Genomic DNA, 20848 nt, shown 5'->3' with positions numbered 1-20848 from the left:
CCATTGAAATTAGTTGTGAGAGTGAAGAAGAGTTTGCCATGGCCTTAGAGCCTCTTGAAATTGCACCCGCAAAAGAGACAGCAATCTCTACCATGGAAGCGGACTAATTCCATCCAGCTCTAGTGTCACAATCCTGTAAGTCCTGTGTTACAGTATATTGTCCTATTATATATATATATATATATATATATATATATATATATATATATATATACATACATACATACAGGTATATATATATATATATATATATATATATATATATATATACACTCACTGTATATATACACACACACACACAGTGGATAGTGCAGGTTTTTAAGGGAATGTATTATTATGGATATAAATAAGTAAACAATGATGATCTGCCAAATACATGAACATTGTATATTGACAAACCTGCACCTTGACATGAACCCAGAGATTACACACATTTATCGATAGACCAGTGTAGCTACAGTATATGGAAAGGAAAAGTAATTAAACCCCTCCTTTTTATTTTTTCTTCTAAAAAATGCTAAATACAATGCACAAGTAGGTAGTATGATACAATCGATTCTTTGCACTGCCGATTCGATACGATACAAAATAAAACGATACGATTCGATTTTAGCTGTTTTCATTTCGATATACTTAGATTTTTTAAGTTAAAAACGATATTTCGATGCAGTTACTATATCGTTACCACATATATGTGTGTGTGTGTGTGTGTGTGTGTGTGTGTGTGTGTGTGTGTGTGTGTGTGTGTGTGTGTGTGTGTGTGTGTGCACACACACATATATATAATCTATAATCATCATATCTATAATCAAATTCAAATAAAATAATGTTGTTCCTCTGTTCCTTGTATTATTTTGCAGGCTGGACAATTGAAAAGACAGCACGTCTCCAGGCCTCTAAAACAGAGGGAAATCGTCATTGGAGGACAGCTGAAGGAGGGGATGGCATTACATTCAGTCATCCCTAATACTAAAAATGTTTTCCTCTTTGTAAAATAGTTTCTATAAATCTTAATGACTTTTATTCAAATGGTGGACTTTTTGAGTGGAAGACAGAGTAGACGAAGCAGTGACCTGAAGTGCTCAATTACTCATCTTCTCAGGGGGTATACATAGTATTTGGCTTCAGCAGTGTCATGTTGGAGGGCAATGCGGTTCTGCACAGTGTACTCTTTTAATACAATCACACAATTGTATTTGCTAATGCAGTGCAATTATAATCAATAACAGTATGCATATCCGTAATTTTAGGGCTGTATTTGAGACCACCTATAGTGAGACCAAGTCAAGACTGAAATATGAAGTGTCAAAAGTTATGTACGTAATTAAATAATAAATCAGAGAATTAACCAAAACTGAAATAGTGCCTTTATACCTAAAGTTAAAGCAGCAGAAAATCCTAAAATTACACTGGCGAGTCTGAAATCATCAGAATGTGATCTTGAAAGTGGCCTCAAGACTGGTCTGGTACAGCCCTATTACATGTTTCAGGAACTACAGATATGTCTCATGTTTTCATCCTCACGGTCCAGTGAAGTGTATGCAGTATTTGTAAAGAAAAATAATCTTGTGTTCATTTTTGCTATCCATACTATGTTTTATGGTGAACTGTTTCAGATCCATTTTTGGCAATGCTCTACAATACACACACACACATACACAGATAGTTTATTAGTAGTGTATTAGATAACATGACTGTTAGATAACATGACTGTTTTGAAGCTGCACCATGATGGACTGACAGAATTGTGTTTAATATGTATCTTTATTCGTTCAAGTTCTACTGTTCCACAATTTACATCAACAGCATGCTGACAAATGTTTGACTGCTTAGCTGGCATGGCGCAAAGCTGTTTAAACAGAAATGTAATACTCAAAAGTATTTTTTAAACATGATACACATGCATAGTGTATACATAGCAATCTTTAAGATGTATCATTAATATTTAATCAACAAAGCCTTAAATGCAATGATGGCAGCTTGATTGTACCAGTTATATCTCCTATTTGCTCTAGCCTGTATTACTTGCTGTGCTTCCAGTAGCAATGAGATTGTGGAACAGGTCAATGAGGCATTTTACAATAGGAGAGGCCTTTGACTTGGCTGCTTTTCCTCCTTTTGATATTTTGTATCAGTTATGAAATTGACATTTGTAGAAAATGACAATCCTGCTGAAATTACATAATGTAACTAATAACTAAATGCCATAAGTTACTGGTGTGTTTATACATATTTCAAAAATGTTGATAAAATCAAATGTAAGTCATAGTAATTTTATTTGAATAAACAACTATCTGAACACGTTTGAGTATTTCTTGCATTGCCAAAATTATGAGGAGCCTAGCAGGGCATAGCAGTGGGTGTGGTTTACTGGTGCCACAAAACATTTCCTGTACATTTTCTCCTTAGACTTTTACAAAAATATTTATATCAAGTATTTTAAGCCTAGAATCAAGCCATCCAGGATCCTGGTGAATCATGATCATAAAAACTTTGATTCTGTGAAAATAATACTAATAATAAAATATATATGTTTCGTGGTCATGATTCACTAGCATCCTGAATAGCCCGATCCTAGGCTTAAAATAATTAATAATTATATAAATACTTTTGAAAAAATCTATGGGAAAAATGTATGGGAGATGTTTTAGTGGCACCAGTAAACCACGCCTACTGCAAATGCCCTATTGCTAACAAGTACATTTTCCATATTACCAGTAAGACTCCCTAATCGGGAGATAAGCGAGCGTGATTTCAGGGCAAATAGTACCATTATTTACAAGCAAACAACACTTCCACCACTGAAATACTTATATTTATTGAACCTTCTCATTTCAAATTACATCAAAAGATTGAAACATATTTTTTTAAATAAATTTAGATAAAAAATAAGGCAAATATCTCTCAACATCCCTCTTGACTTATTTTGGAAACTGAATGTCAAGCTCTGGCCAAGAGACTCACACATTATTGTACATTATATGACACATTGTATGGCTGGACATATAAATAAAATACATTTAACACTCCAAAAACATACAAATACATTCAAGGTGAAAATCAAGAATAACTTTCACATATTCAACTCAAAACAAATGGCAAATATCACTAGCCTAGCAAACTAGACTCCTCCTGAGTCCTCCTGCCTTCTGATTCAAAATTTACGAGGCTAAAACATCACAGCTTAAAACTGTACCACACAGAATTATCTTCTGCATAAAGTGAAAAATCTGCAGAAAGAAACATTTATGTTTTGGTGTGGAAAGGTATTTACATGAACTTCACAGACATTTAATAATTTCCCATGTCTGTCCAGAACACGTGGTGGTAGAGCCTTTCAGAAGATCACTCTTGCAAGTTCAAACATGACCTTCAATAAAAGCAATACAACACAACACATATTAGGTACAATAAAGGACACAACCTCAGAAAAACTGAGGTTGTGTTAGAGGTTAGTGGCTTAAGAAAGCTACCAATTCATACTGTGTAGCCCTTGATAGGAATACACAGACAAGTAACAGTAACTGATCAAGTAGCACTATCCCATTCTTCAAAAACTATATGCCCTTGGGCAAGGCTAAACCCACAACAGAGGTTATCAAGGGTCAACAGGAGAAGACTTGTACAGCGCAGCTTCCATGTTGAAATACTTGAAACTGTAATGACTGTGAAGGAAGGCATCACTTAAAAAATACCATCTATAATCCAGAAACCCTCTCTAGATGGATAAATAAATACTCAAAGAAGATCGTCACTGATGGAGCAGAGAAAATCAAAACAACACCCAGGTTGTAGCACATAAGAAGACAGGATACGGGCAGGAAAAATAAACCGATGCATCAACCACATAATATTGATGCATCTGGTCACATCACTATGTCCCGGTTACATTCAGACTGTGTTGCATATGTTTAAACCTTGTGGCCCTCCTTTTCCACCTATTTCCTCTGTCCCAAATCTAAATAAAGGACATAAAATGTACAACACTATTCCTACTGTGTCTGTAAAGTGATTTGGTCGTTCTTACCTCTATGGTGATGAGGATTACAATCATCCACTCTAACCTCAAGCTGTGTTTCTCACTGAGGTGGTTCCGCATTAGGTCAGCCAGTTCTGTACAATGCTGAAGTTTCTCATTCACAACCTGAAACAGGATAATAGGAAAGTTAAGCTAAGATCCTATCACATAAGTGATTGCTGACTATTACAAGTAACACTCCCTAAGGTCGAGTATAGCGACCGCAGGCGGTACCAGCTAATTTGACTATTTAGACTTACCTAAAGATTTAAAAAAATGGCAAAAAATAAGCGTCAATATATATATATATATATATATATATATATATATATATATATATATATATATATATATATGCATATGAGACATGGTGGGGACAGACATTAATTGACGATAAATATTGTGTGCTGGCGAGCATAATTGCATGTAAACTTACAAGCAAAGGCTCCTCAAAGCACATGTGAGGATGAAAAGGGCAGAGGAGATCTGTACACTTTGAGACACTCAGCCAAACTGATCACAGTTTCAGGTGTGCTGGACATCAATTGAGCTGATCTATCACAACTGAACAGGCTTAACACTGATTACAGGTCTAGTTACAGCAAGTGCCCAGTTCTCCCAGGGGCCCATGAGACTCGTCACAAAGATTAGATTCATATTATATAACATAATAACATTAAGAAATGGAAGGGAAAAACGATAAAATATCATTCAAATTGCCAACAAAGGTAACATCAGCCCCCAAAAGGTAAATGTTGGCTTTAGTCTTTCTATTCTAGGAGTCACCTTGACACATAACAAAACATTACTCTTTTCCCATACTAAATATTACATTTAGCCGGTAAAACCAGTGATGAATTTTAGAACCCATCGCTCATTCCGATTGGTGGTTCCCAGACCTGCTGCCAGGGCCGGTTCCTGGCATAAGCAATATAAGCGGTCGCTTAGGGGCACAACCAAAGCGGGGGCCACATCACAGGAAGACTTTTTTTTTAAAAACATATTAGCTGTATTCCAATCCGAAGGGTTCGCACTTTGAAGTGCGCATTTGAAGGGCTATGACGTCACTGGGCCGCGCCAAATAGCAATCTACAAGCTCACAATGCCTTGCGTTGCAACGCATTGTGAGCTTGTAGATCTGTGACCAGTGACGTCATAGCCCTTCAAATGCGCACTTCAAAGTGCGAACCCTTCGGATTGGAATACAGCTATTGTTACATTATATGTCATATATCCCCTATCCCAAAACTAGCGTTATTATTCTAATATGCCCTCCCCCTTCCTCCTTCCCCATAATCCCCAACTTCATTCTAGGCCTGGCTGCCTTGATTCATGAGCATGTCAATATGCCTCCAAAAAGAACATTTTTATCTGTTGCTGCAGATTATTTTAGGTGGCCCCCCACTGACGGATGCACGCGTACGCGTGCATCCGTCAGTGGGGGGCCACCTAAAATAATCTTGCATAGGGCCACCTGAGTCCTAGAACCGGCACTGCCTGCTGCAAGCCCCAACATACTGTAGCTTTATAACCAAAACTTTTGTCGTGCTCAGAAACGGAGTCATGAGATCTTCCTCAGATCATCTGACTCACAAGGTTAGATATACAGTTGTATACAGTGGAGATGCTGCACAATGACTGAGGAAATGACAACCCTTGACTAATGAATAGCAACATGGCGCTAAAACGTTTTCATAATCAAATTTCCGTGACTTTTCCGTGACGACGCGTAGCACAATCTCGATGACCAATCTTTGCTTCCATGCCAAAGCATTCATTCATTTGTTAAGCAGGTCTTGTCTTGGACGTCAACAACCATCACATGAGACTTCCATGGACAGCAATTTCACCATTAGGTTTATTACTTTCCTCAGAAGGGTAACCCCATTTAGCAGGTAAAAACATTTCCAAGACTTTTGGGACATTTGTCAGTCTTTACAACTTTTAAAGGCTTAGAAAACTTTACTTTAACGTTCCATGACTCCTCCAGCTTTCCCATGACCATAGATCGTAGGTATTGTAAACAGTACTCACCCTAACCCTGCGGTTGATACTGAGAAACTGGCACGTCTTATCATAGAGCTGCTCCAAGTTCTCTCTGTCCCAGTAGAAATCAGGTGTGATGAGCAGGTCGGAGCTCAGGTTTATGCAATGCCTGTGGTTTCAAAGTACAACATGATACTGTAAGAAGCTTTGGTCTTTTAAATGAGAAAAAATAAACAGACAATTGCTACCAACGGTATGATATATAAGTTACATTTACACAAGACAAATAAAATAGTTGTCATCTCCAGCAGTGTTTGGAGATGTTTTCTGTCATTTGTTAGACGACTTACAGGTTCCAGGTGGGTGATGTTTGACATATGGGACAATACCATAAGTATGAGAGACTTAAGACAATCAACAGAAGGTTTTTTATGTCAAATTAACTAATTATAATTTGAAAAGAGGCAGATACATTTTTATGAGCCAGATTCAAACTCATCATGTTTGTGGCAATTACGCTTGTGCTGAGGTAGGCATAATAATTGGTGCCTAATGTCCTGTTATTGATTAACGTATCTCTCACTATTTATATCTCACTTGCAAATTGAGTGCCTGAGTCGCTCAGTCAGTAGAGCCCTAGCCTTTAGACAACAAGGTTCTGTGCACTGCCAACTCAACGTACTGTATGAGTGGCACGGCTTGGGTAATTAAGATGCCGTAAGTACTGGGAGCTGATGGTAGGTGGAGGATGTCTAGCGTATTGACAGCGTAAGACACCCTTGTTAGGCTGATAACGACGATAAGCCACTTCAAAGCGTGTTAAAATAAGTGTAAGCAATTATTTGCCAATACTGTGACACCCAAACATACAAAGGATTTGGTTGTTGAAGCCAAAAAATAGAAATGCTCTAAATAGATATCCTGGGAATACTGAACTAACCTTAGAGCAAAGAGTTCTCCTATCTTCTGCATGACCTCTGCCCGAGACAACTTAACGCGTTTACCAGACTTCAGCATCTATTTTGTCAAAAGAAAAAGAAAGAAGAAATAAGGCAATTAAATCAGTAATAATTGGCGAGGTGAACTTCAGTCCACATGCAGTGCTTAGCCTAGGCACAAACAATCCATTACAGATAATCAATTATTGATAATTGTATGGCGGGTCACTTTTAAAGTGTACACTGTACCTCTGGGATTGATTGAATTGACTCAACAAAGTTATCTACAGAGATCTCCCATATAGCAAGCTTCACTGATAAAGAACACAAAGAGAAAGCATTGAGGTTACAAGTACAGTACACCAGATGGCATTTTGTTTTTACACATTGTTGTGTGCTCTAGCTTCTAACCTGATAGAGAGAGAGCATTGGAGAAAGCAAACTTCTCCAACACAGCTTCGTCTTGATCCTTCTCAACATTCAGGAAGAAATTACCACGCTCAAGCTTTGAATTCCCCCTAGACAAGAAAATAAATTAATAAATAATCACATTTCAAGTTTGACAAAAGGGAAGAGCCAAAGATTAACTTTCAAGATCAACATACATTAATTACAAAAAAATAAAATCAAGCAAAGATCTTATGGGCCAGCATGTACTGTACGTCAAGGAGCGATCAAAACAACATACTCTCCAACTCTGTAGCTTATCTCTTCATTCTCCCAGTGGACCAACGCTACCTCATAGGGCTGGATCTCATGGCGCTCCAATATTCTCATCACTTTCTTCGTCTGCGAAGACAATGGGGCAAAAACATAACATGCTGCAGTGAGGAAAAGCAGGTGACCAATATATTTAAGGGGTTTAAAAAGATTCAACTGCTATAACAAACAAAATACACAAAAAAACACTACAAAAAAACAAAATAGAAATGTTTTCAAATGTAATTAGTATATTCTACTTACCGTTTTTTCTTCAACGTTCCAGAAAACTACTGAACCTTCCCTGAAATTGCACAATAGCCTTGTCAGTCCATCACAAGACCAAAAGTCATCCCAGACACAACCAGAATAAAAAACGCTGACCTTTGTGCTGTATGATCTACACCAGTGGTTCTCAACCTTTCTGGATCAGGGCCCACTTGAAAGTGTTCTGGGTGGACCCGTGGAAATAACTTAAATATGTATACTATATTAAGTTACTAATATTTATCGGTAGCACAAAGAACCCCCTTTTTTCAAGCTTTAAAAGAAAGAAATTACAATATTACTTTTTTAAATATAAATTATATACAATTATTTGGGCACCCACTTTCAATGTTCTCACAGCTCACCAGTGGGCCCTGGCCCACAGGTTGGGAATCGCTGTTTTGTTTCCAACAGGATTTGACATCTGTATGAATCAAAGCCTTTAGGATATAAACAGGAGTGTCTGACCAAATTCTGGGCCCTGGGTACTTTAACTATTGAAGAATAGCAGATATACAAGCTCACTGCAAGCTTGTAGATCTGCTATTTCTGAAAAAAGTCGTGAAAATTTGTGAAAGTCTTTGAATATTTCAAATCCTTCTAAGGTTTTTTGAAAAACCTATGTTTCTATGTCAGTGGTGCTCAAACCTTTTCATGTGAAGGACCCCCAACATTATATGCATTTGGCCACGGACCACCATCTCAAAATATTTAGTTCCAGGTACCCCCCAGAAGCAAAATGTCAGTTTGCTTAAAAAATACATATATTCAAAGATTTGCACACATTTTCACAACTTTAAAAAAATAGCAGATCTATAAACTAGCTAAAGTATAAAATAATTAAGGCCCCTCCACCTTGGGCCCTAGTAACTCAGTCCCCCCCCCCCCCCCCCCTTGTAACGCCCCTGGATATAAACAAAGGTCTACCTGAAGAAGAATATTAGTGCACCGTCATCTGCCTTTGCAGCCATGTCTGTGCTGATCAACAGACTATTTGAAGCATCTGAAAATAGAAATGTGACATGATGGGATAAATGTTGAACACTTCAAGTCAAGTCAAGTCAAATTTATTTGTATAGCACATTTAAAAACAACAACCGTTGACCCAAAGTGCTTTCCAGAGGCAAAAAATAAAAATAAAAACAGTTTTCAAAGCAATTTTACAGAACATGTGAAACCAAAGCAGCATCAATAAAAACAAGAAAAAACAGTTCAAGCAACACCAACAACATAAAATCATACTATATTAAAAGCAAGGGTAAAAAGGTGGGTCTTCAAATTTGATTTAAAAATTGCAATGGAGGGGCTGACTTTTATGTGAAGTGGGAGATTGTTCCAAAGTCTTGGTGCGGCTACTGAGAAAGCCCGATCACCTTTTGTTACTAGATTTGACGGGGGGACTTGGAGGAGTTTCTGGGTGGATGACCTGAGTGACCTAGAAGCGGGGGGATAGTTTATAATGTCAGAGAGGTAAGAGGGGGCCAGTCCGTTAAGAGCTTTAAAAACAAATAACAGAACTTTAAAATCTACTCTGAACTTTACGGGTAACCAGTGGAGTTTAATCAGTGCAGGGGTGATGTGTTCCCGTTTCCTTGTTCCGGTTATCAGTCTGGCAGCAGCATTTTGGACCATCTGTAAGCGGTGGATGGTGGACTGGGGCAGTCCCAGATATAAAGAATTACAGTAATCTTAACCCTAACCCTTAACATCCCAAACACTGCACAGGTGCAAATAATAATTATAATAATAATAAACTATATATAAAGTACTTTTCGAAAACGTATAATAGAAGATGAAATACCGACATGAGGATAGTCATTTAAAATTAAAATGTTAAAATAACAATAAATCACAAAATAATTTGAGACAAACAAATTGTGCAAGGAAATAATGTGGAATAGCCGTGGTATAAAAATGTGTTTTCAGAAGTGATTTAAAAGATGACACTGACTTTGCTAGCCTTACATCCTCAGGCAGGGCATTCCAGAGCTTATAGGTGGCTGGGCCCCAAAAGCCTGATCATCCATGGTGATGAGACAGGTTTTGGGAACCCTACCTGAGGATCTGAGGCTGCGCTCACTCAGGCTCAGATCTAAGATGTAGCTGGGATGCTACAAGTCATCAGTAGAATCTTAATAAAGTCAATTCTGAAACTCACCAGCAACCAGTGAAGGGAAGCTAGCATAGGTGTAATATGGTTGCGTCTCTTAAGAGCAGAAGAGCTGCAGAACTTTGCACCAGTTGAAGATGGGAGATAGCCTTTTTGATCAAAATTCCTGCTCTTTGACATTGCAGCAAGTAGTGAAAACAACAATGAATAGCGTAAATAGAAACAATGAAAATACAATAACAATAGCAAACTGTGGGGTGTCTTTGTTAGGTGCCTGTGTGTGAGATGTGTTTAAATAATATAATAATGGGGCCCATAATGCTGGTGTAGCGGTCTGTGCACCTAGGTAGAAAAGCCAAAAACACATCTTTAAATAATAATAATAATGTGTGCCGTCTTTAAGGTGATGTGTGTGTATATCTGTATGTGGACGTTTCTGTTTGTGTGTGATTATGTATTCACAGCTGCCTCTGAGTGTGTAGATAGATAGCTTTATTGATCCTTTATTAAGATCATCCCCCCGAACCCTCCAAACGGGAGTCCCCCAGGGATCCGTACTTGGCCCTCTGCTTTTCTCCCTGTACACCAAATCCCTTGGTGCTGTAATCTCTGCTCACAATCTATCCTATCACTGCTATGCTGATGACACTCAACTGTTTTTGTCCTTCCCCCCTTCTGCCACCCAGGTGGAAGAACGCATTGGAGCATGTTTGGCCGACATCTCACAGTGGATGTCAGCCCACCACCTCAAGCTGAACCCGGACAAGACGGAGCTACTCTTCTTCCCAGCTAAGTCTTGCCCCATGCAAGATCTCACTATTTCCATAGATAATGCATTGGTGACTTCAGTTCCTACTGCTAGAAACCTTGGTGTGGTCCTGGACAGCCAGCTATCATTCAAGGCACAAATTGCATCAGTCACCCGATCCTGTAGGTTCACACTCTACAACATCCGTAAAATCAGACCCTTCCTCACCCAGGAGGCAGCCCAGCTCCTCATTCAGACATCTGTCATATCAAAACTTGACTATTGTAACTCTCTCCTCACTGGTCTCTCGGCATGTGCACTTAAACCTCTCCAACTGATCCAAAACGCTGCGGCACGACTGGTCTTCAACCAGCCTAAGTTCTCACATGTCTCTCCCCTTCTCCGCAGCCTCCACTGGCTCCCGGTTGCGGCCCGCACTGAATACAAAACACTGATGCTGACCTTCAAAGCAGCCAAAGGTATGGCTCCTCCATACCTCCAAGACCTGATCAACGCCTACACCCCCACCCGTTCACTTAGATCAGCCAACACAGGGAGGCTGACAGAACCCTCGCTAAAAACTCCAGTGCAAAAATCCACTCGTCCGAGACAGTTTGCCCTCCTGGCCCCCAAGTTGTGGAATAAACTCCCTGTCGCACTTAGAACAACGGACTCACTCGCTAGCTTTCGCCGTGGACTGAAGACTCACCTCTTCAGACTCCACCTAAACCCTTAGCACTACAGAAAATCAATGACCATACATGAAGATAGTTAGCATTTGTTTTTAGTTTTTTTTAGAACTTTGATTATATTGTGTTTTTTCTAGATAGATATCCATTTGCACTTGTTATATTGCTGTTGATGTACTGACATATTATCTTGTGATGTTTTGTATCTGCTTATTGTAAGTCGCTTTGGATTAAAAGCGTCTGCTAAATGCCTAAACTGTAAACTATCCTGTGGGGGAAATCCAGTGTGTGCAGTTCCTTGTGCATAATGTGTGTACAGTATGTGGTTGTTTGTCTGTTTGTGTCAGATTATGTACGCACAGCTGCCTCTGAGTGTGTGGGTCTGTTTGTCAGGCAGTTCATGCTTCCCTTTTGCATACTTCACGGTCAAATCTTCATTAAACTAAGTGTTATGGATGATGTACAAAGTCTTACCTCTAGGCAAATCCACTTCATGAAAACCATGACCCATCAGGTCGTGGCAAAGGGTTGGCAGATGGTACTGATCAGCTGTTGCAAATGCTATACACTGCATCATATCCTACAGGTGATGACAGGTTTGACTGAATCAATATTCAAGTAAAAAGTGCAATGCAGAAAAGATCAGTATCACGTAAGCTGGATGACTGCATTACCTTGTCCTCAGGCTGATTGGTTCTCGACGGTTGTTTAGTCCGAGGCCCTTTTGGAATCCTTTTTCCAGGCAGTACAGCTGATTTCAAACCCGATTTTAAAACCGTTTTCGCAAGATTTGTGGAATACAGACGTTTCCTTGTAGTCTGCACGCTCTGTGTGCATTTGAGAAACATGCCAAGGTCAGCCAATAAGGTCCTGTGGAGGCACTGCGACCCATGAAAAGCCTGTTTAACTTGTCTTACGTAATATTGCCATGGGTAACAGTTCCTAGGCAGGGTCACTGATGTCATAGCCAAGGCTGAGGAAGTCCAAGGTTGAGATACATACTTGTGATGCTGGTCAGGTTCTGAAAGACTGGAAAGGGCAAACGAACGGAGGGATTTCCTCTCCAAAGGCCGTGGAACTCCAACTTTGCACCATAATGTCCGTACAAGCATCTTAACATGGACTGAGGAGAGGAAAGACAGGGTGTCAGTTCTTTGATATTGCATCATGTAAATGCCATATACCATCGTGCCCCTATGGTCTCTAGTACAGCAGTGGTTCTCAAATGTTTCATTTTAAGAACCCCCATATCTCTCAGAGTTACAGACCTATAAGGCAGTAGTTCTCAAACATTTCCATGTCATGGACCTGAAATAGACATTTTTAGCCCACGGACCCCCCAAAAGATAGGCTAGGGGCCCCATATAAGAGAAGATTTTTATTAAAAATTATTGTTAATTTGCAGCACCCACTGGCCTAATGGTCCAGGCGCATACCACATAGGCATTGGCACATAGATTGATGCCTGCCGGTGTCGCCGGTTCGATTCCCGATCTGGGCGACTTTTGCCGCATGTCACTCAGAGACCGTACCTATGTTCCCCAGGTTCTATGTTCCCAATTTAGCCCCACAAAAAAGGTTCTATGTTCCCCACTTACCCAAAAAAGGTCCTATGTTCCCCTGGTTCTATGTTCCCCACTTACCCCCACAAAAAAAGGTTCTATGTTCCCCACTCATCCAAAAATGCAGGAAATATTCATTTCTAATTATCAATAACAACTCAAAACACACAATAATGTAGAGGGACATGTGGGCATTTGGACGAGTGGGCACTTAGGGGTGGAGACATCTGGGCAACTGGGCACCTAAATTAGGATTGCCCGAATGTTCTTAGTGCCCAGATGTCTCACCATTTCTTTTCTTTTTTTCTTTCTTTCTTTTTTTGGTGGGGAACATACAGTAGATCCTTTTTTTGGTTGAGCGGGGAACATAGAACCTTTTTCGGGGAAGTGGGGGACCCCGTCACTCCCCATATCTCCCCCTATTTTCCTGTCAGTCTACTCTCTTTAAAAATGAATGTTAATTTAACTCAGAGTGTACAAACATTTGTACACTCTGAAAACCCCTGGAACTCCCTCAAGGACCCCTGGGGGTCCCCGGACCCCACTGTGAGAACCAATGATAAAAGGGTCCCTTTGCAACCCCCTAAAGGAACCCCCTGGAGCCCACTTAGAGAACCACTGGTCTAGCAGACTTATAGGATTACATAAACATACATTTTACAGTTGGCATATTTGAACATCTTCATTTTAGGTAAAACAAATAGTTAAGTTCAAATACTGTCCAGCAGAGCCAGCAAAATAAAATAAAAACTGACCTTGGATAAACTTGAAATTACACTAAATAGCAGAGGGTCAGAACGAAGGACATTCCTCCCTGACAAAATACAGTGCATTTGTTTGAAAAAACTAATAACGTAGCCTAAATAGCCTAACAGCCTAGAATGGCTGTAAGATTATTACATACATGATACATTTCAACGATTTCATGAGCCAGCAACACTTTCAAAGCAAATGAAAGAGCCATTATAATTAAGACGACAAAACGACTCACCACATCAAGCTTCAGTAACGATAAAGTGTTCCTTTTAAAAGTCACGTTAAGTTAGTAAATGTCTGAATGACATTTCTGTCTGCTTCATTTCCAGGATAAACTTCCGTTAATACAAATAAAGTTTCGCTTGAACGTCTTCTTCGTTTACTGGCAGAAAGGCGCATACCGCCACCTACTGGAACTAGAAAGGAAAAGAACATCAATATGCCACAACAGGCTAATAACAAACATATACTAGCCTGGCTTGACCAGATCACCCACACACACCCACACCCACCCACCCACCCACACACACACACCCACACACACACACACACACACACACACACACACACACACACACACACACACACACACACACACACACACACACACACACACACACACACACACACACACACACACACACAATCTATACTATAATTTTGCGAATGTCTGTCTGTCTGAGTGAGTGAGTGAGTGAGTGTCTGTCACAGCGTTTCTCCTCAGTGGCTGGAGCAATTGATCTGAAATCACATCACCATTAGCATATGAACACACCTGACATAACTGTGAAGCCCGCAAACTTCTAATAAATTCTTCAATCAATCAAAACCACACACTGCACATCATTTTGGAGCTCATATCTCGGGTGTGTGCGCAGGCGGGTGGGATGGGGGGGGTAGCCATTAAACGAAACGGGTATTTCTTACATTTACATTGATGCTCCTACATATTATCATGCAAGCACCAGTTAAAGTTACTTTCCATCCCTCATATACTGTATGCACAGTGCACATCCCATAACCCACACACTGCACATCATTTTGGAGCTCATATCTTTGAACGGGTAAGGGCTAGTTCATTTTGACTGAGAATAACAAAGTTAGTTTGTTCCCCAGAACAGTTCTTATAGCACCCCCTCTGGTAAAACAGTGCCATAAGTTTTCTGTTGCCTGGAGACTTCAAACAAGAGTCAAGACCACAGCACATTTCCCTTAACCACCTCTAATTATGGAAGCTACTGAAAAACATGATGAGGTAGGTTATGTACATTTTACATGTGTGCTAGCTGCAGGTATTGGGGTATATTTTGTCAACAAATTGTTGGCGTACTTTATACTGTATGTGCACTTGCACCTCAGAATAATTTACATGATTCATGAATAATCATAATGACATAGAGTAAGTAGTAGTACTAGTAGCAGCCTACTACTACTACTACTACTACTACTACTACTACAGGAAGCATCTGTGTCACTTTACATTTAACCACTTTAACCATTAATTTATACTTTGGCTATTCAAAAATATCAGATATACAAGCAACTAGCTCTGCTATAAAAAAAACATGAACATTTGAGCAAATCTTTGAATATAGTATTTTTTTTAAACCATTTGTAACACAAATCTTTGCTTCTGGGGGTGGGAGGTCCCTGGAACAAAATATTTTGGGATGGGGGTCCGTATGTATAATTCTGGGGGTCCTTGATTTACATTTGTTTTGAGAATCACTAATATAGAACCATAGGTTTTTAGAAAACTGTTTAGAAGACATTTATAGGATCGGGTCCTCAGGTCTACATGCGTTGAACGTAAACTCCACAGGTGGATCAGTGCCATGAGAGGGATAGGCTGAGGAGCAGGCTGGCCGTGTTGGAGGAGAGCATCAGGTCCTATGAAGTGGAATGTAAAGCCAGCAGGCAGACAGTGATGAGGCTGGTGACGGAACTGGACTGGGAGAGGAGGAAGGCTGTCAGCAGTACCGAGACGCTTGATTCACTCAAAGTGGTGAGTCAATGCGATGCTGTAATGCAGGGGTCTTCAACAGGGGGTCCGGGACCCCTAGGGGGTCCTCCAAATCTTTGTGTGATAGAAACATTTTTTGACTCCTTTTTCATATTAACCACTTTAACCCTAGCATCCATATTCAGAGAACTTTAGCCAAAAATAGCAGATCTACAAGCTCACAACGCCTCGCACTGCGAGGCGTTGTGAGCTTGTAGATTGGCTATTTTCGGCCAAGAGGTTTAGTGTAGAGGGGAAAAAGAGCAGACTAAGTACAGAGTGAAAGGTCAAGTTTTATAATTATTTACGGTTCAAGTGGTTAAATATCTGAAAACTGAAATTGACATGAATCCAACTATCTAAAGATGAAACTATATGGAATTTATTAACATGTTTTGGGGGTCCCTGCTTCATCTCTCTCTCAACTAAGGGGTCCTTGGCCTGAAAACGGTGATGACCCCTGCTGTAATGACATTTAGATTAGGTAACAATTCCTATGCATCGCATGTCTATGATGCATTATAAATAGCAAGTGTTACCAAACAGCATTCTATAGTTTTGACAGAAATGTCCAAATCTACCAGCTCACAACGCATTGAGGTGTGACAAGTTGTTGCGAGTGTGTAGATCTGCTATTTTCATTACATTTGAAATAGGACTCGAGTGTTTAATTCATAATGCATTTCTGTAACCTGGGTCCCAAGAGTACAAGCTATACAAGCTTGTAGATCGATCTGCTGTTTGCCCCAGAATAGGAACACCAGGATTCCAGTGGTTAAATGTGCAATGTATGTTGTCTCAGGAGTTTGAAGGCATGGTGTTGGGGAAGAGGAACACAGAGATGGAGAGGCAGAGCCTCACTGAACGACTTGAAGCCAGCAGGCGCGTCATCGAGGCAACCCGGCGCCAATCTGAATGTTTGGAGAAACAGGTGGAGGAACTCGAAGGGAAGCTGCACATAAGCCAAGATGAAACTCATTTAGCTCGGGGGCAACTGCTGGCACTGCTGAAGAAGGTTTCTACCCTGCTGCACAGTGATTCTGAGGGAGACATCCCACCCTCAGAGGAGGACATTCTGCAGAAACTGGAAACCCTCTGCACCCGGGAGGGAAAATCACAAACGGTATAATACTATAACCTGTGGCTTTTATAAAGAATACAAAACACAGGCACTCATAGATCGGCCAAGTTTCAGTATGACAGCTTTGTTGACTACTGATAAGTCACAATTTATTTTGTATATCATACGTATGTATTTTATTTCTTCATACGTAGATACACCAATAGATGTGCATTACACTGAACAAGTACATTAAAAATATGAATGTAAACATAAGGATAGAGGCTGATATTGATGGGCATTGGGCACATGAATATGAACTAGATCAAAGCAGGCTCGGGCGTTTGGCCCCTTCCTACCTGAACCCCCAATATACCTTACTGTAGCCTATATACTATACACAGTATATTCAGTAGTATAAGTTATATACAGGTAGATATAGTGTGGAGATAAGATTCCTCACTCCATTAAGTTATTTAATTAACATCATTAGACCAGGTTCCACAGGGGATCATTATGGGCCATTACACCTTGAATATTGTGCTGCTCAGCAACAATTCCTGCCCTATAATAGTCAGAGGCATTTCCACTCTAAAATCAGCAGCTCTCTTAGTAATGAAAGTTCAGTGAAATGGTATTACTGCCTGTTCTAATTAATTGTGCTTTTGTGCTGTGTTTCCACATTTCACTACGGTATGCATTAATGAAGCTGGTTCCATGGGGGGTTATTACATGGCATTGTGTTTAGGCCAGGACTGATTTACCCCTCTCTGCATTCTCATGAATCTTTGCCGGTCTAAGCCAAAACTAAGCATTAATTTGTCACTCTAACTTCAGGCCCGGGATCCCTTACAGATTTTATTCCCCAATAACTAACCCTGCAGGCCATGGCAGAGATGGAACTGAGGCTGTCCCACGACTCAGATGAGCTGGCCAGGCAGACAGAGCTTCACCACAGTGCTCTGCAGAGGGCTCAGCTCGCAGAACTTCAAGTCCAGGACCTGAGAGGCAGACTAGAGCAGCTAGAGGGCGAGCTGTTGTCGGCAGACGTCCATCGTGATGGACTGAGCCACGGCCAACAACATGTGAGTACACTGGCAGCAGGCCCATGGGTCATGATGGGTAGTCGAGTTATCACGTCCAGATCTAATCACGGCATATGCGCAGCTGCTTTTGGAATAACAAAAACATAAAAATGTATGAATTAACAATAACTCTCATTCATGTACAGTATTCAATATGTTTATTATGATGAACATTTCTCAGTGTTAATTCAGTGTTCATTTAACACTGAGTTTGCTCCTTTTGCAGTATCAAAAGTTCCTGGAACAGTTGTCAGAGACCATGAAAGTTGACAGCATTGCTGTGGACCTTGGCTTCGATATGAGGCTAAAGCTACTTCTGTCCCGAGCAGAACAACTTGTTAAACAGGAAGGGACTGCTTTGGCAGAATCCCAAACTCTAGCCTACAGCCTGCAACGGAAGGTATAATTTACATGACCTATTGCCACCTATAGTTCAAAGCTATGTTGTTGATATTTAGAAAACATTCTAACCTTAAAGGAGTAGATGGGGACCATCCGGAATCAATGGGGGTACATTTACTATAGTCAATTTTCTGTCTTAGGAATACGACAAATACAAAAAACTGAACTCAAGTTTCCATGGCGAGAGTAATAAATTAATAAATAGAAGACAAAAAAGGCATTTTGGGGGTGAACTACTCCTTTAACCAGGTTGATTTACTTCTGGGGTGGAAACACCAGTCACAGAATTTACAGTATTGTGACCTTTGACCTTGCATTGACAGCATAAGGTGGGTATCATCTTGTAATGATCCCGTAGCTTAATACAATTATACAGTTACTTAACCACTTTCAACCTGGAGTCCCTACTTCTGCATGTCATTATAGGTTAATTTAGTTTATTACATTATTCTCAAAATGTTCCAATGGGCGATTTCACTATTTGTTGTACAACTAAGTATTTAGGGCTTAAGTGAATAATTGTGTCAGGCTTTTTTATCCTCACTTGAATTCAAAGCTATCACCTACTAGCCTGGGGCCAGCCTATATACTAATGCAGCTAACTAACATGTGTGGGGATGTCTAGCTGCAGCTAGCAAAGGCACATAAGTTGCCTAATGGATGCCTTAATACATGTCACTTAAGGTGGCTAATGGTGTGCAGACCTATTTTGTGCCTTTATTCTTCCTCCATTGACTCATTTGAACAAAAGTCATTTTGTGTCACTGATGGCTACTGTGTCACAGTTTCAGGTGCTTCAAAATAAAGAGTAGTGTTCCGGTGCTACAAAAAGCAACACTTCTCTCAGACAGGGGTACTTTCCAAAAGATAAACCACGGCAGTAAAAAGGATCCCATGTCATGATAGGATGACAGCACCGACAGAGAATATCCAGCAATAACTGTAGAAAAGGTTTTGTGCTCTTTTGTAATTGAAAGAAGACAAGCTCAACATGTCCAACATGTTTGTCAAACACAAAAAACGAAAATCTTTCAATTAAAATAAACATTACACCATCTCAACACTTGCAGTGCATTCTGGGGGGTTGCTGTCAGCCCAAGGCATCAAAAAAATACAAATTGGAGAGTCGATATAGTTCAGTACCACAAAGAAAAGTCTGGAGAAACTCAAGAGTAAAATAGATTGGTACGAATAAGGGAAAATGTATACATTTACATTTGCAACGTCCCTTTTTAACAATAGTTAAAGACACAGAAAAGTCGACTGGAGGGCAAGGAGCTCCACACAGAACTTCTAAGGAAGAAGGTGGCAGAGCTAGAGGAGGAGAAGAGGAGCCGGTCAGCTCTGGCTGTGGAGCGTGATGATGCTCACCTGGAGGCCAGGAAGCTGCAGAAGAAGGTGGAGCGTCTCCAGGGCGAACTGAAGGCCGCCAAGTTGTGCAACACTGAGCTCCAGGCTCAGCTCTGCCACACCAACGAGCTCAAGGTAGTGGGGAGAACAGCTTGGGTCCACACTCCACCCAGAGGCAGAGTCACAAGGCCAATGACCTCATGACGTACATGTATTTGTGTTATGCAGTATACATTCTTATATACTATACTATACAGTATACTGTATTACATATTCAAACCCTGTGGTCATATACTAATGCAATGTGAGAAAACAATTTCAATCCTTGATAAAGTTGTTGAATTATTATTATTTTGATTCAGACATTGACAACTGGTTCTTTGGTCCTTGCTGTGTCATTGACATTGTTAAGCTTAAAGTCATGGAACAGAGTCAGGCCATGCAGGAGCAGAGTAAAATTCTGGAGGACCTGGTGGAAGGGAAGGCAGAAGTAGAGAAGACCTTGAGCTCAATTAGCTCAGACCTACAGAGCCAAGAGAAGAAGGCGGAGGAAGGCCAGCAGCAACTTGTCACCCTCAGGCAGACCCTAGCTCAGCTCTCTGAGAGGGAGAGAGAGGTATTTTTTTCATCTCATTTTTGTATTAAAACATGAACATGTGCACAGCTCCCTGGTGCTTGAACACGTTCAGGTTCAAGTGGTCAACAAAATGGTCCTCTGTAGAATTTGGAGAGGGAATTAGTTTCTTATTTTTAAAGGCTTATTGTCATATATTTTTTGTAAATAACTGTCAGATTCACGCCCATTTATTTTCTCTCTCCCTGCCTCAGCTGTTTGACTTCCGCAGAGTGGTTTCGCAGATGCTAGGCCTTGATGCAACAGCCTTGGCTCTTCCAAATTATGAAATCATCAAGTTACTAGAGAGCCTCCTTCACCATCAACACCACCACCACCACCTTCATCCTCATCACCATGCCCTGCCGTGGCACTGTCCTACCCACCCTTTTCTCCCCCAAATCCAGGCAACATCTCCATATCCTGACAGTTCCTCCACCTTGAATGCTTCTACCTCTAGGTCCTTTGGTCCTGATGATGCAACATTTGGCCAGGACAGTTAAATTACTATCATAACTCCTATGGCTTTGAAATGATTCACCGAACGAGCATGAAAATGAATA

At 40.4% G+C, this 20848-nt stretch overlaps 2 protein-coding genes across 2 annotated transcripts; one reads left to right on the top strand and one right to left on the bottom strand.

The window, feature by feature from the left end:
• Positions 1–3179: 3179 nt before the first annotated feature.
• Positions 3180–12029, bottom strand: rmnd1 (required for meiotic nuclear division 1 homolog; the record flags this gene model as incomplete). Its single annotated transcript, XM_080750716.1, has 10 exons — positions 3180–3370; positions 4028–4144; positions 6053–6173; positions 6945–7021; positions 7192–7256; positions 7354–7460; positions 7631–7731; positions 7906–7945; positions 8836–8911; positions 11930–12029. 10 exons carry the CDS (start codon positions 12027–12029, stop codon positions 3338–3340), a joined length of 837 nt encoding a protein of 278 aa, XP_080606842.1. The 3' UTR covers positions 3180–3337.
• Positions 12030–15001: 2972 nt separating this feature from the next.
• Positions 15002–20788, top strand: ccdc170 (coiled-coil domain containing 170; the record flags this gene model as incomplete). The annotated part of the gene is made up of 8 exons (XM_080751005.1): positions 15002–15028; positions 15596–15778; positions 16578–16898; positions 17720–17920; positions 18147–18320; positions 19565–19807; positions 20085–20288; positions 20501–20788. 8 exons carry the CDS (start codon positions 15002–15004, stop codon positions 20786–20788), a joined length of 1641 nt encoding a protein of 546 aa, XP_080607131.1.
• Positions 20789–20848: the final 60 nt, after the last annotated feature.

This window comes from Nannobrachium achirus, assembly GCF_963921795.1.
Source record: "Nannobrachium achirus genome assembly, chromosome: 20".
In the NCBI taxonomy this organism is placed as follows: domain Eukaryota; kingdom Metazoa; phylum Chordata; class Actinopteri; order Myctophiformes; family Myctophidae; genus Nannobrachium; species Nannobrachium achirus.
Note: the sequence above shows the minus strand (reverse complement) of the source record. Positions and strands in the feature narration are given on the sequence as shown.